General features: G+C 36.0%; 2 protein-coding genes across 3 annotated transcripts; both read right to left on the minus strand.

Moving 5' to 3' along the window:
* On the minus strand, positions 1,014–6,238 carry LOC109726982 (protein LOW PSII ACCUMULATION 3, chloroplastic). The gene is made up of 12 exons (XM_020256814.1): positions 5,839–6,238; positions 5,204–5,234; positions 4,589–4,681; positions 4,297–4,359; positions 4,006–4,117; positions 3,603–3,688; positions 3,043–3,101; positions 2,843–2,945; positions 2,708–2,768; positions 2,060–2,142; positions 1,906–1,986; positions 1,014–1,448 (listed from the first exon to the last, which is right to left on the minus strand). Exons 1-12 carry the CDS (start codon positions 6,171–6,173, stop codon positions 1,389–1,391), a joined length of 1,167 nt encoding a protein of 388 aa, XP_020112403.1. The 5' UTR covers positions 6,174–6,238; the 3' UTR covers positions 1,014–1,388.
* On the minus strand, positions 7,448–11,244 carry LOC109726981 (phytoene synthase 2, chloroplastic-like). 2 transcript variants are annotated; one of them, XM_020256813.1, is made up of 7 exons: positions 11,013–11,244; positions 10,185–10,716; positions 10,043–10,093; positions 9,415–9,587; positions 8,832–9,067; positions 8,545–8,737; positions 7,448–7,964 (listed from the first exon to the last, which is right to left on the minus strand). In XM_020256813.1, the coding sequence occupies exons 2-7, from the start codon at positions 10,603–10,605 to the stop codon at positions 7,776–7,778; spliced, it is 1,263 nt and encodes a 420-aa protein (XP_020112402.1). In that variant the 5' UTR covers positions 10,606–10,716; positions 11,013–11,244; the 3' UTR covers positions 7,448–7,775. The 2 variants fall into 2 exon arrangements, with proteins under 2 accessions (XP_020112402.1, XP_020112401.1); XM_020256812.1 differs by having other exon boundaries at positions 11,006–11,244.

Here is a 13,082-nt window from a genome sequence, read left to right on the forward strand (position 1 = left end):
GGAAGAATTTAATGAGAAAAGATTTTGTAATTTGAAAAGGCATGTTAACTTTATAAGAAAAAAATATGGTAATTTAGTGAGTAATTGCCAACCCATTGAACTTCTAAAGTTAATTTATAAATAAAAAATAACTAATTAGGAAGAATTTAATGAGAAAAGATTCTATAATTTGAAAAGGCGTGATAACTTTATAAGAAAAAATATGGTAATTTAGTGAGTAATTGCCAACCCATTGAACTTTCAAAATTAATTTATAGAAGATAATTATTAACCATTTGAGGAGTTCAATAGTCTTGTACATTGTAATTATAATACTATATTAAATAGTAACTTTTGCTTAAGAAATATTAATTAGAGAGATAGTAGATAGACCCCAAAAAAAATTCAAGAAAAATAAGGTTAGAAAAAAAAAATCAAAAAATTGAGGTTACGCCACGTCACCTCTTGATATTGGGGATTAATAGAGAGGTATAGATAGATAGATAAATTAAATTAAAAATTAATTAGGAAGAATTTAATGAGAAAAGATTCTATAATTTGAAAAGGCATGTTAACTTTACAAGAAAATTTATGATAATTTAGTGAGTAATTGTCAACCCATTGAACTTCCAAAATTAATTTAGTGACCATTTGAGAAGTTCAAGTACATTGAGGTTATGCTACGTTACCTCTAGATATTGGGGATTAATAGAGAGTTATAAGATTATTATTATATAATTTCTCGCATTTCAGATAATTAGATCTGGAACGGGCTAAATTTCGGGCCAGATCCACGTCTGAACCAAATTGACCGGGTCGGACTTTTTTTATTAAGTTTATAATATGTAGATTAAGATTTGTCAAGTTGGTAACTTATCTAAATTTCAATTTTGTTTTTCAAACCTTAATTTATTATAATTTTTTGCTCGAATTTTCTAAATTATTGGTATGATACTATTGTGGTTAACGACGTGATAACAACTACAATGTCAGATCAAATTTTACGAGGAACTCAATTACAACATTTCAAAAAGTTGAGCCAAGAAATTACAACAATTTAAAGTTTGAGAGCCCAATGTGTAATCTAGCATTTATCATTCAATGTTAAACATCGCTGGAAACCCAACCCTTTCACTGAGAAGCACTATAAAACTAAACAATACATTTGAATTTACAATGCAAGTTTGAAAGGCTTGGAACTAAACAATTTATCCAAAACATTTTGTAATACAAAGCAGTATTGTGAAAATGAACAACAAAGGACAAACTTTGGCATAAGAGAATCACTCTATTGCCTATTGCCCTATTTTCGCGACCTCAACCAACTCAGAAGCCACATTTCCTTTCGTGAAAATATCACCAATTATACGCCGATCGGTCGATGATGATGCATACCAAGCTATAGTTTCTCAACTCCTCCAAGCAGAAGAGAACTCCAAATCAGTGTCCTCTTCCCACCATGTAGCATTCTGCATTTATCGATACACATTCTACAATTTAATGGCTAAAGAAGAATGTATAAATTAATATGCACGGCGTGCTTCAGAGAATTATAGTGGTATCAGTACAAATTAAAGTTGTTAACCGAGTACTAGTCATTACACAAAAAGGGGTTACTACAGTTGACTTGCATCATTAAGGGTAAATTGCACGAGCAATCCGAGAACCGACCTGATATTGCAACTTGGCCCTTGCAATTTTCATTTAAATACATTAGTAATGGAAGTGGAAAAATGGAAACTTTTAATAGAGAATTGCCATTCAGGGACTAAAGTGCAATATATATGAAAGTCCAGGTCCTAAGGCGATATGATACACTAAGCTGACTCTTAACTCTACAAACCAAGTTAAATTGATGATACAAGACGCAATATGTTTATCATTCAACTCAAACAAGGAGAGAAAGATTTATGAGAAGTTTTGAACCTTGTATCCCCTTCTGAGAAATTCCAATGAGCTCCCTCGTTCTTCTTGCAATCCCAGAACCCTTAAAAGTTCTTCTTTAGTCTAAACAGGGGGAAAAAAAAAAAATCAGTACAAGAACATTAGATTGGTTTATATGATTCAAGTAAATTATTACCTCTCCCAATGTAAATCTAGCTGCGCTTTCTGCAACACAAGCATAGGAACCATCAGCCTGTTTAAGCATGACTTGCCAAGGCCCTGCACAGTACAGTTATAAAATGAATGTATGTATATATTAATTTGTCATTTATTTGTTGAGGAAGTTGCAAGTCATAGGAAAATAAGAAAGCATGCCTCAGAGAGAGAGAGAGAGAGAGAGAGAGAGAGAGATTAAAATTTTAACAAAAAAACCTCATGAACTAAGTATACTTATGTAGTTTGAAAACTTCCCACGCCATTTAATTGATGTAGACCAATTCTTAAGAAGAAAATTACGTCCTAGAATAATTGTTTGCAAAACCGAAGGTTCTGGTCAACACCGAGTTTGGAGTAGATACAATTACGTCCTAGTATAATTGTTTGCAAAACCCAAGGTTCTGGTCAACACTGAGTTTGGAGTAGATACATCACACGTTTACACCCAAGGACACAATCATTTGCTTTACTATTTTATAAGGAAAGCAATAGAGTTTGGTGTCTATCGAAGGACTATTATAATAAAATATTTCAGGAAGAGAAATTTAGAGACTAAAATTAACCACGCAGAAGCACTTGCATGATAATAAGGAGATTATACTGTATGCTATGCATGTCAAGTTCTTACCTGGGAACCGACGGAATAGAGCACCACTATAGTTCACAATGAAGGGTGCTACTGGAACTGTCTTAAACACAAGGAAAATAAAGATTTAATTGACATTATGATAAGAATAAGTAAATAAAAAAAAGCTAGAGATACCTTGGAGTACTCTCTTGTTCGAATGTAGAATACAGGGATAAACTGAGAAAGAAAGCGGTAATGCAAATCTTTGGTGGGAAATCCTAGTAGGCCCAAGTCAGAGCTGCAAAATTGAATTTTTATCCCCACAATAAGGTCAGAATCATGAAAATACGAAGCACATTGTGACAATTTGGTCAGGAAGAATAAATAAGACAAACCGTAAGGTGTCTAGTTCGAGGTTAAAAAGAAGAGCTGGGACAGATGAAGCAAAATTGTCCTGCACAAGAAAAGGCCAACAAAAATTGCTTTAGTAACAGAAATTAAATTTTTAAAGAACAGAATTACAAGAACATTAACTAATCTTTCTATGCCCAAGAAAATACTCCCTCAGAAGTACCTTTCTCTTCTCTCTCTCGTTTTTTTTTTCTTTTTTTTTTTGGTNGGGGGGGGCGGGGTTGGGGGTTGGCGGGGGGAATCAACTACCCTTAGCGGATACAAAGATTTCAGACGCGCTGCTTAACTGTAGTTGTGTTAAAAGAGACCGAAGCAACTATTTTTAAGGATCCTTTTGTCCACAAACATGAATTTTCATGCAAACCATAATATGACAACATCCACATGTACTATAAAGTAGCTTCTTCAACATGTTTCAATTCTTGTCCATATTATGGTCTAAGAATTGCAATGATGACAGCACAAGAGAAGATTGTATTGTATGCAATAATTTTCCACACATAAATACATAATAGAAAAGTTTTACTCACTTCTAGGAACCTACCACATACTTCTCTATAGTAGAAAGATCGCGTGTACTACAATTGATGAAGATATACAATGATGGTGGTTCATCAGACTTCCAACGATCTGCATTTATTAAGTATGGATAAATCTTAATTAGTCTAGTCACACCTAGCAAAAGGTCTCAGATCCTAATTCTTAACTTTGTTATTCTTGCTAAATATCTTTTTTAGTAAATAATGAAATGAGAGGTGCTACCACATTTTTTTTCTTCTTCTTGTCATACAAGAAAGGTACATATAGTGTTTGCAAATAGTACAAACAATAAAAAGACAATGGGAAACCATAACAAAGTGCCTTTGAAAATATAGAAAAAGGAGAAAAAGAAAACGTAAACAATGTCAAATAAGCACATAGGTTTTTCACATGAGATGAAAACTGACCTTCATTTTCATCTGCAAAATCAAAATCCAACGTTCTTCTCACAGATTTGAAGAAATTACTCACAGGCCCGCCAGGTATATCATCCAAAGAAGCAATAGTTACACCACCAATCTAAAATAAAAAAGATATCTTTAAAATATGAAAATTTCTATTGCGATACTGTATCAAAAATGGAAAAAAAACATTTAACTACTGTATCATATGTAACTGAAAAGAAAATAATCAAAAACTGATAATCCACTGTCACATCAATTGAACATGATGATTGTTACTCTGAAAGGAAATCATACTGTTTCAAGAGCTGTCCGAAATAACTGAGAAGCCCGGCGCTTTTCTGGCTGATCAGGAAACACCTAAATCTCAATCAACAAAAGAATAAAAATGCCAACGAGGACGAGTTACTTATCATTATGAAATATAGTAATATTCAGTTATTTGTGATAATTATGTTTATGTCACATGACTAAAAGAATCATAATCTGTTGTGATGTTCATCGGCCATTTACTTTTTCATGCTTTTACATAAGGCAACAATAGTTATTTTTGTCCATACAAAATAAAAATAAAAAGCTTTCCACTTACAATGCAAGACCTGATTCCTTTCATCTCTTGCAAGTTCCTTACTATTGCAAGGGCCAGCTGGATATTAGCATCAATAAATTCATCTGAAGAACCCTGCAGTAAATAGGAAGCATAAAAAATCGAATTCTACAGTTGTTTTTTATTTTATGCCTATATTTTTACCAAGCATAATATGAAGCTTTCACTGATTAATTTCATCAATGATATGAGAGAGCATCTCTTAACAATGTTAAGTACTCATAATAAAAAACTTCTTGATTAGAAGAATTTGTTCAAGTTAATTTACCTTAAGAATATTGAAGGTTGTAACTAGGTATTTTCGAGATTACAAGCAATGGAGGTAACCAGTGTGTAGCATTAATGAATAAAAATTATTCAACTGGGAAACATCCAAGATGTTACACATTGGGTTTTTGAACATATGCGTCCATGCTACAATGTCTACCTTGTGAGATTACCACCATAGCGAGTGCCAAGTGAAGAGAAAATCCATTTACACTAGTAAAATTTAACATTAGTTAATTGTGGTTTCAGCCATCAGATTCCCAACATCTATTTAGCTAAATAAACATTGATACTAAAGATCATGAATAAATTATAAAGAATCATAGGTACCTTGTAAGAAGATATATTGCTTGGTAAGGGCCTGCATACACATCCAATTAAAACATGAAAACGGAGAAAAAAATTTAAAAAGCAAAGATCAGAAGAAATAAAAATGACAAAAATCTCGAGAAAAAACATTCTCTGCTGTGAAAAAGCATTAAAAATAAACAAAAATCCAGATTGAAGGAAAGATAGAACCTTTAATCAATTAGCATTAAAAGAAAAGCTTCTACTCCATGTATAGCTCCATTATAGTTCAAACAAATCAAAGAACGATTCACAGAATTTTCTTCTATAAACCAATCATTAAGCTAAAGGTCAATCCAAGCAACATTTACAAGGCGAAAGAGAACTGAAACTAACAATAAATTGATCCAAATGCTGTCAAAACGCAAAAAAAAAAAAAAAGGAGAAAAGGATAGAGATGAGGAATTAGGGCTAATCAAAGTATAGCCCCATTATAGTTCAAATCAAAGTACGATTCACAAATATTTTCTTCTATAAACCAATCATTAAGCTTAAAGGCCAATCCAAGCAACATTTACAAGGTGAAAGAGAACCGAAACTAATAATAAATTGCTCCAAATGCAAACAAAACGCAAAAAGTTAGGAGAAATGGATAGAGATGAGGAATTAGGGCTAACGGGAACTCGATCTCGAGACGCGTCTTCCCATCGTCGAGGGCGTAGACGAGGGACCGCGCCGCGTCGGCGACGAGGACCTCGTACGACCGGGGCTTGTACACGGCAACCCCGGCCCTGGGGTCGATCCCGAAGGAGGCGCCATCTGAGCGCTTCGCGAGTGGCTTCAACGGCGGAGCGCGGAGCGGGCGCGAGGGACGGGGAGGAGAAGGGCGGAGGAGCGGGGATCGGTGGATATGGAGGAGGAGAGGTGGAGTGCGAAGGAGGTGAGCGGAGGAGCGAGAGGAGGATGGGGGAGCGGAGGAGAAGGACGAGGAGGAGAGCGAAGAGGACGCCATTGGCGAAGGAGAGAAGAGGACGAGGGTAAAGGGATAAGCGTTCGACGAAGATGAACCGTTGGAAAGGGCATGTGCGACGGAGCGGGAAAATGGGCGGTCCGGTTCGACCGGGTTCAGTTTCCTCCGGTCCGGTCCGGTCCGGTCTATTGGGTTAGCAACTTAGCATTTCTCTTTCTCATCAAATTTCACCTCATACCACCCTACACAATGCTGAGAACAAAAAGAGTCACAAATGAGGATCTTTGGCAAGCACATATTCCCTAGACAGATACTGCTTTTGGGTTCTGGGTATCTTACATTCCTCTCCATTCATACTCTACTATGTTGTGCTACACCTTAATCATATTCAGAGTACTCTTTTATCTTCAAACAATCCTCTTATTCTTCGCCGTTTGTCGTCGAAAACACGCAGGCTCGTCTTCTTAGGAGCCACCACATACGACGTGCACTGCTCCATCAAGAACAACGAGAATCCCCCCACGAAGGAACAAATTGAAGCGCTCGAGGATTACCTCCGATCCAAGAGGCCCCCTCCCCCTCCCGCCTGAATCATTAGCCATGTAAAGTCCTCTACTTGATGTCGAATCTTTTCGCTATCTGCTTAAATAAGTGTTTTTACGTGTGAATGTGAATGCTCATGACAAGTGTTTGATGATATTCCTCAGTGAACCTCCTTACTGATCTGGAGCTCACATTGTTGTATTGTGGTCTAGTAGTTATAATTTTTAGGATAATAGCATTCAATCTACAAATGATTGGGCATATCATTGTAGGTATCTAATCATTCTCCGTCTACCAACTGCTGCAAGATTCTCGAGTAAACAAAAGAGCTTCGCAATGGATGATGTCTAAGCATCCGAACAGACATTAAGAGTTTAAAATCCATTTGAACAATCTAAATGGCTATTTGAGATAGGGAACTTAGCGATGAAGTTTTACAAAATGGCATGTACCTTGGAATAGTGTTTCGCTGCCTTGCGAAGAAGTTAATATCTGAATTTGAATAGGAGAGAAACTTTTCCTCGATTAGCTTCCCTGTAATTTATCTTGAAACTAAGCAAACCATACCAAAGTTTCATAATTACCTTATCCCACACAAATCGTTTATGTGTAACTATTCTATATCCTTACGAAAAAACCAATCAAGGGTTTCTGGGGTCGAATCCAGAGAAAAGGCGGTTCTAAGAAAATTCTTACAAAAAGGATTAAATCCAGATATAACGGACTGAGTTGATCATTATCATGATCAACTGAGCCTCCAAATAACACCCAACTGAGGCTCTGAATACTTCCTAATTTTATGTAGAAATGATCAAGTTATACATCGTTACATGGATATATAGAGAGGAACTAAATGTGAGAAATAAATCATGTGATGTAGCGGTGATTTAGCACAAGATCGCATACCAAAAAAGTTAACGAAGTCATATTCCCTGTGGACCATGTTACACTTGTTCCTTCTCACTCACTAGTTATAATACCCCTACTAAGCTACCGGATTTGCTCAATTCCACTACTATATCTTGTCACCTATCCATTGAGAAACAAAGCTTTATACGTCACTGATACATGGCTGTACAGTGGAAATGGAAATTCTCTGCTCTAACTCAGGCTTTTCGATAAGCTCGACTCCTTCACAGAATAAGGTGGAATTAGTGACCTCCCATATGCTATAGGTAGCGCCATTAACTTCTTTGCTTTGCTAACATACGCCCTCTTTGTGAAGTTATTGTAGTCATTTGCCTCAATCTCGTCAAGGATCTGCCGATAAAGTAAGAGAGAAGCCCACACCTGCAACACAGCATGCAGTAGCCCTGAAAGATTAGCTCATAAAACTTATTAGATTTTGCTAACTAAGAATCTGTGGCATAATATGATCGGCACGGTGATCCTTTATATTATCTAAGAATTCTTTGGAGAAAACCATGAATTCATCTCATTCTTTAGAAAGCATGCTTCACAACTTCATCTGTTACTGTCACTTTTGCTCTCCTTTATCTCTATAGCTTCTTCCAATGATTAGCTTGCTATGATTTCCGCTGTTCCTTTCAAATCTCTGGACATTCTAATTTTATCAAGCTTTCATACTAGAATTATTCTTTTATTCTCGTGCGTGTGTGGCACTTGTTTAGAGCTTCTTTATCTAACCTGCAAATTAGATTACTGATGTAGATTTTCTAAGTGCATTAGACCATATCTGTGTTAACAGACAATAAGAATTAAAAATAACTCACGAATGTGGCGTTATTATGTCATATTCAATGAAATTGTAAAAACTGAATTTTCTATTAGATTTAGGTGAAGCTCTACTGTCTATGAAAATGCATAACGGTATCAATCTAAGATAAAAGAAAAGAGTATTGAGACTTACTGGCCACCTACTAGCTTGACTGAGCTCAGTAACGCCTTTCTCTGCTTCTTGGAAGAACATCCTGGCTCTCTCAATTTGGCTTCTCATGAAGCCCCTCCATTTATCGTTCACCCTTCCATTGAAGATATCCTCGTCCGAAAGCCCATACTGTGCGAGCTCGTCTTGCGGCAGATAGATCCTACCTCTTCTCGCACTGAGAAATCAAAGTTTAGGGACTCGATTGCCAGAAAAAGAAATCCTCGAGGAACTTTACATAAAGGAGATGCCTTATGAAGTTTTTCACTTACTCTTCTCCAACATCCCTTAATATGTTGGTGAGTTGATTCGCGATGCCTAACGCCAGAGCTGCGTTGTAGACGCTCTCTGTCGTAGCTTTAGACTCTGGTGCGATACCCATCACAGGAACACTCACTAGCCCCACCGTTCCTGCTACGTAATAGCAGTAGAGATAGAGCTCGTCAAAATTTTTGTATCTTGACTTCTTAAGGTCCATTCGCATCCCTTGGATCATGTCCTTGAATGGCTGAGATTGCAACGGAAACCAATCTATGAATGAAAAAGCTATGAACAAAGATGAAAGGCCCCATGCTATAAGTCGTCTGGAAACAGATCCTTGATGTTTATTCATTTTGGATTTGAAACCTTCAAAGATTTAGAACTTAAAAGGAATGATCTGTAATTATCTTTCTTGCTGTAACCTTTAAATTCTGATGCAACCTGAAGGAATTTTCTGAAATTGAACAACACAAGTTTAAAGTTCAAATCCAACAAAAAATACTTCACAGATCTGTTTTCAAATGACAGATGGTTAGGCCAGTGTCTATACATTTTTGCCGAAGTTATGAGTACTCTTAAGATTAGGAAATGTGCCTGAATATCAACAGGGAACTTCACAACAGTATCTGAGAGAGCAGCATCGAGCATGTCGTAAGGACGGCCTGTGAACAGATCCTCCAAGCGCGACTCCCATCGATCGAGAGCTGAGGGCGTGATGTGAGAGGCATTAGGCCCGTCAACAAGTTCATCTGTTCTCCTGCACCACACTGGATACATGATCCACTTTAGATCTTCGAAATTACAATTGAAGAACCTTTTTCTAAAGGTATCAAACTATTGGATTGGATGCTAGTATGTTACCACAAAATCATGATTAAGAAATGCGGCACATGAATTTGATCATCACATGGAAGGTACCAAAATTATCTGACACGTGATTTATGCGGTGAAGTATTAAAGTGACTTGATGATCTTTTTAAGTTTCTTGTGTAATAAGTTATATATTGATTTTATGCTTAGGACAATTATTGTTTAACCATTAGACATAAACAAAGTTGAGTGTGTGTCTTCAGCTATGGGAAATCAATCATTAAACAAAACTAGACAAACAGCGACTTCGTTTTAAAATTGATGGTTTCTGCAGAAAAATGTATCAGAAACTAAGTAAAATATTAAAATCAAAGAGAGAGTAATTAATCTATCAAGTATTGTGGTAATGTACCGTAAATCGCCCAAATTGCTTGCCGCCTTTCATGGGTCATAAGAAGTGTTCCTGAAATAAGATAAATTCTAGCTCAATTATACATTCTAAATTTAAATTTCTCTATTAAGGTGAATAACTATAAGTTGGACTTTGAACTAACCCAAGTAGAAGGTCTTAGCATACTCTGCGCATACTTCCCCGCACCGATCATAGGCTTCCTTCAATACATTCGTCGAGTCAGAAATGGACAACTCCAGTTTCACATCGAGCTCGGGCCTCAATCCCCTATTCACCAACGCGGCCTGTTTGAGCACCACATCATACACCTTCTGCTCCGAGGAAGTTGCGACCTCTCCTACCTGGTTTGCGACTAAACTCGAATATACCTGGAAATTTCGCCTATCCTCTAGCTTGAAACCCCCAGAGGAGTGCTTGGAGTGAGCATGCATTGAGCACAAATTCCATTTAGGCTTCTTTCTGTGAATCTTCTTATTGTATCTTGGACCATAAAGTTTAGCGGAATTATCCGACAGATAAAAACCTTCTCGAATCGCCTCTGAGAGTCCGAGGACAGTAGCCATTGAAGGAGGATTCAGGAGCACGAAAACGACCTTCGAGCTTCTCGAGGGATCTTCTAATTGGATTCAGAAAGGCTTGTAACAGCAAATTGAATCCTGGTTTGTGTGGGATCACTGCAAGATTCCAAATTATTCTTCAATGAATCTCATCATGATAAACTTCTTTTACCCATGTAACAACATAGTCATTATTGAAAATTTAGCACTGTACACAGCAGAAGTATAGAGAAAGCAACATACTGGAAAAAGAAGACCCAAAATGAGAACAAATCAAAGTTTAAAGAGATGCTCTCTTTTCATAATTTAACAACTAATAGAACCCAAATATAGGTATATATTATATTTTAAAGGTGCACCCATGTACTGAAGATGGGTGGGGAGGATATGTTTCAGGGGCACTAACCTCTTACCATTTCTCCATCATTCTGTGAAACATGTAAGCAACAGCAAAAACTCCAAAGCTCTTCAATACATTAATGTCACAAAGAGAGAGAGAGAGAGAGAGAGAGAGAGAGAGAGAGAGAGAGAGAGGGAGCTCTTGAAGACAAAAACTTAGCCTTCCTGACTCTCTCTCCTCTGCTCTCTGAGTGCTCTTTCTGCTCTCTCCTTGGTGGGTGGTGAGAAAGAAGTTATTGCCTGCACTAAGTATCCTACATCTCATTAATCATACTCAGTATTTGATAATTAATAGGTTAAAATAAAGGAAAAACTTCAAATACCTCCTTGGGGTTTCACTCTTTTTCACTTTAGTATCCTGTGGTTTAAAGTGTATTAAGTTAGTATCATGTGGTTTCGCACTTTCTCACTTTAGTATCCTATGATTTAAAGTGTATCAAGTTCGCACTTTCTCACTTTAGTACCATGTGGTTTCATATTTCATTAAGAGAAAAATAAAATCACAGGGTATTAACTTGATACAAAAATAAAACCACAGAGTACTAACTTGATACATTTTAAACCACAGGGTACTAAAGTGAGAAAGTACGAAACCACAGGGTACTAACTTGATACACTTTGACCCACAGAGTACTAAAATGAAAAAATACGAAACCACAGGAGGGTTTGGAAGTTTTTCCTAAAATAAAACTACTGCCACTGAGTAGATCAGTTAGTTAATGCCCTCAACACTGAGAGTTAGGTTTTCGGCTCAAATCTTAGCAAGTTCGTGTATTGTGCATGCATATGCGTAGGCATGCGACCATCTTCAAAGAGTCTTAAAATTAAAGATTCGACCCCCCCCCCCCATGTGAGCTAGAATTTGGAGCTCATGTCTCTGAATTTGTATTATAGTATCTTAGAGGTTTCTATGGAATAAGAAAAGGAATTTAAAATCAATTAAATTAGTTCTTTTAATTATTCTTGGATTAAATAAAATTTCTCAGACAATTTAGGAAAGGGATGAAATAGTCTATTCGTTAAAAAAAAATTTCAGTAGGTGAGGATGTTTCAAAACTAAATTACGCGAATAATTTAAAAAAAACACAGGAAGTAATTTGCAATATCAGGATAATACAGGAACTATACCTACATTTTACTTTAGGAAAATAAGTTGCCAAGTTATTTAATTAGTGTTTTAGGAGTGCGGTGCATGGTGCACCGGGCGCATGCAATAATAAGGGAAAAGAGGGGCCGGGGAGGCTTGAGGATTGAGATGTGTGGACACGTGGAGGGGCCGGGTCCAATTGGGATGGAGATAGGGTTATCACATGGAGACAACCAATACCGTTTCGCCACGTGGCAGGAGAATCCGAGTGGGGGGCGGTGGCGGGTGTCGACGTGTCACTGGGGAGGAGCGTGGGTCCCACGAAAAGGTCCCCAATTCCAGTGCCTCACACGGGCCGTGGTGGGGACCGCATAATGCGACCGCACCTCTCTCTCTCTTTCTCACCCCACAAAACACGGTAAGGCTAATATAATAATTTTATATTAAAATTTGTACTTTTTAAACAAAATTATTTTAACAAGTTATAAAGTATGTGATTAGACTAGTTGAGTGTACTTGTAAATGTATTTACACGTAACAATTATTTTAATTTATTTTAAATTAATATAAATTTGTATATTATACTTTTTAAAAATTTATAATAAAAATTATATTTTATAAATTCATACATTATATTTTATTAGAAAATATTTGTAATATTCCATATTTTTTATAAATATATTAAATATTTTTTATATATTTTTCGATTTCTAATGATCTAAAATTTAAGTATGTGTTTTAAAAAAAAAAACATCAAAATTTAATTCATATTTATTTTAAAATTTAAAATTTAGTTTTGATCCACTATAATTAAAATATTTTATATTGTATAAATTCATACGTTATATTTTGTCAAACTTTAATTCATGTTTATTTCAAAATTTAAAATTTAATTTTGATCCACTATAATTAATTTTTTTTAATTATTAACTCAAATTTGATATCAAAAATTAAATTTAATTCATGATTTTAAATTCAAATTTAAATTTTAATGTAA

Source organism: Ananas comosus, linkage group 22 (genome assembly GCF_001540865.1).
Source record: "Ananas comosus cultivar F153 linkage group 22, ASM154086v1, whole genome shotgun sequence".
In the NCBI taxonomy this organism is placed as follows: domain Eukaryota; kingdom Viridiplantae; phylum Streptophyta; class Magnoliopsida; order Poales; family Bromeliaceae; genus Ananas; species Ananas comosus.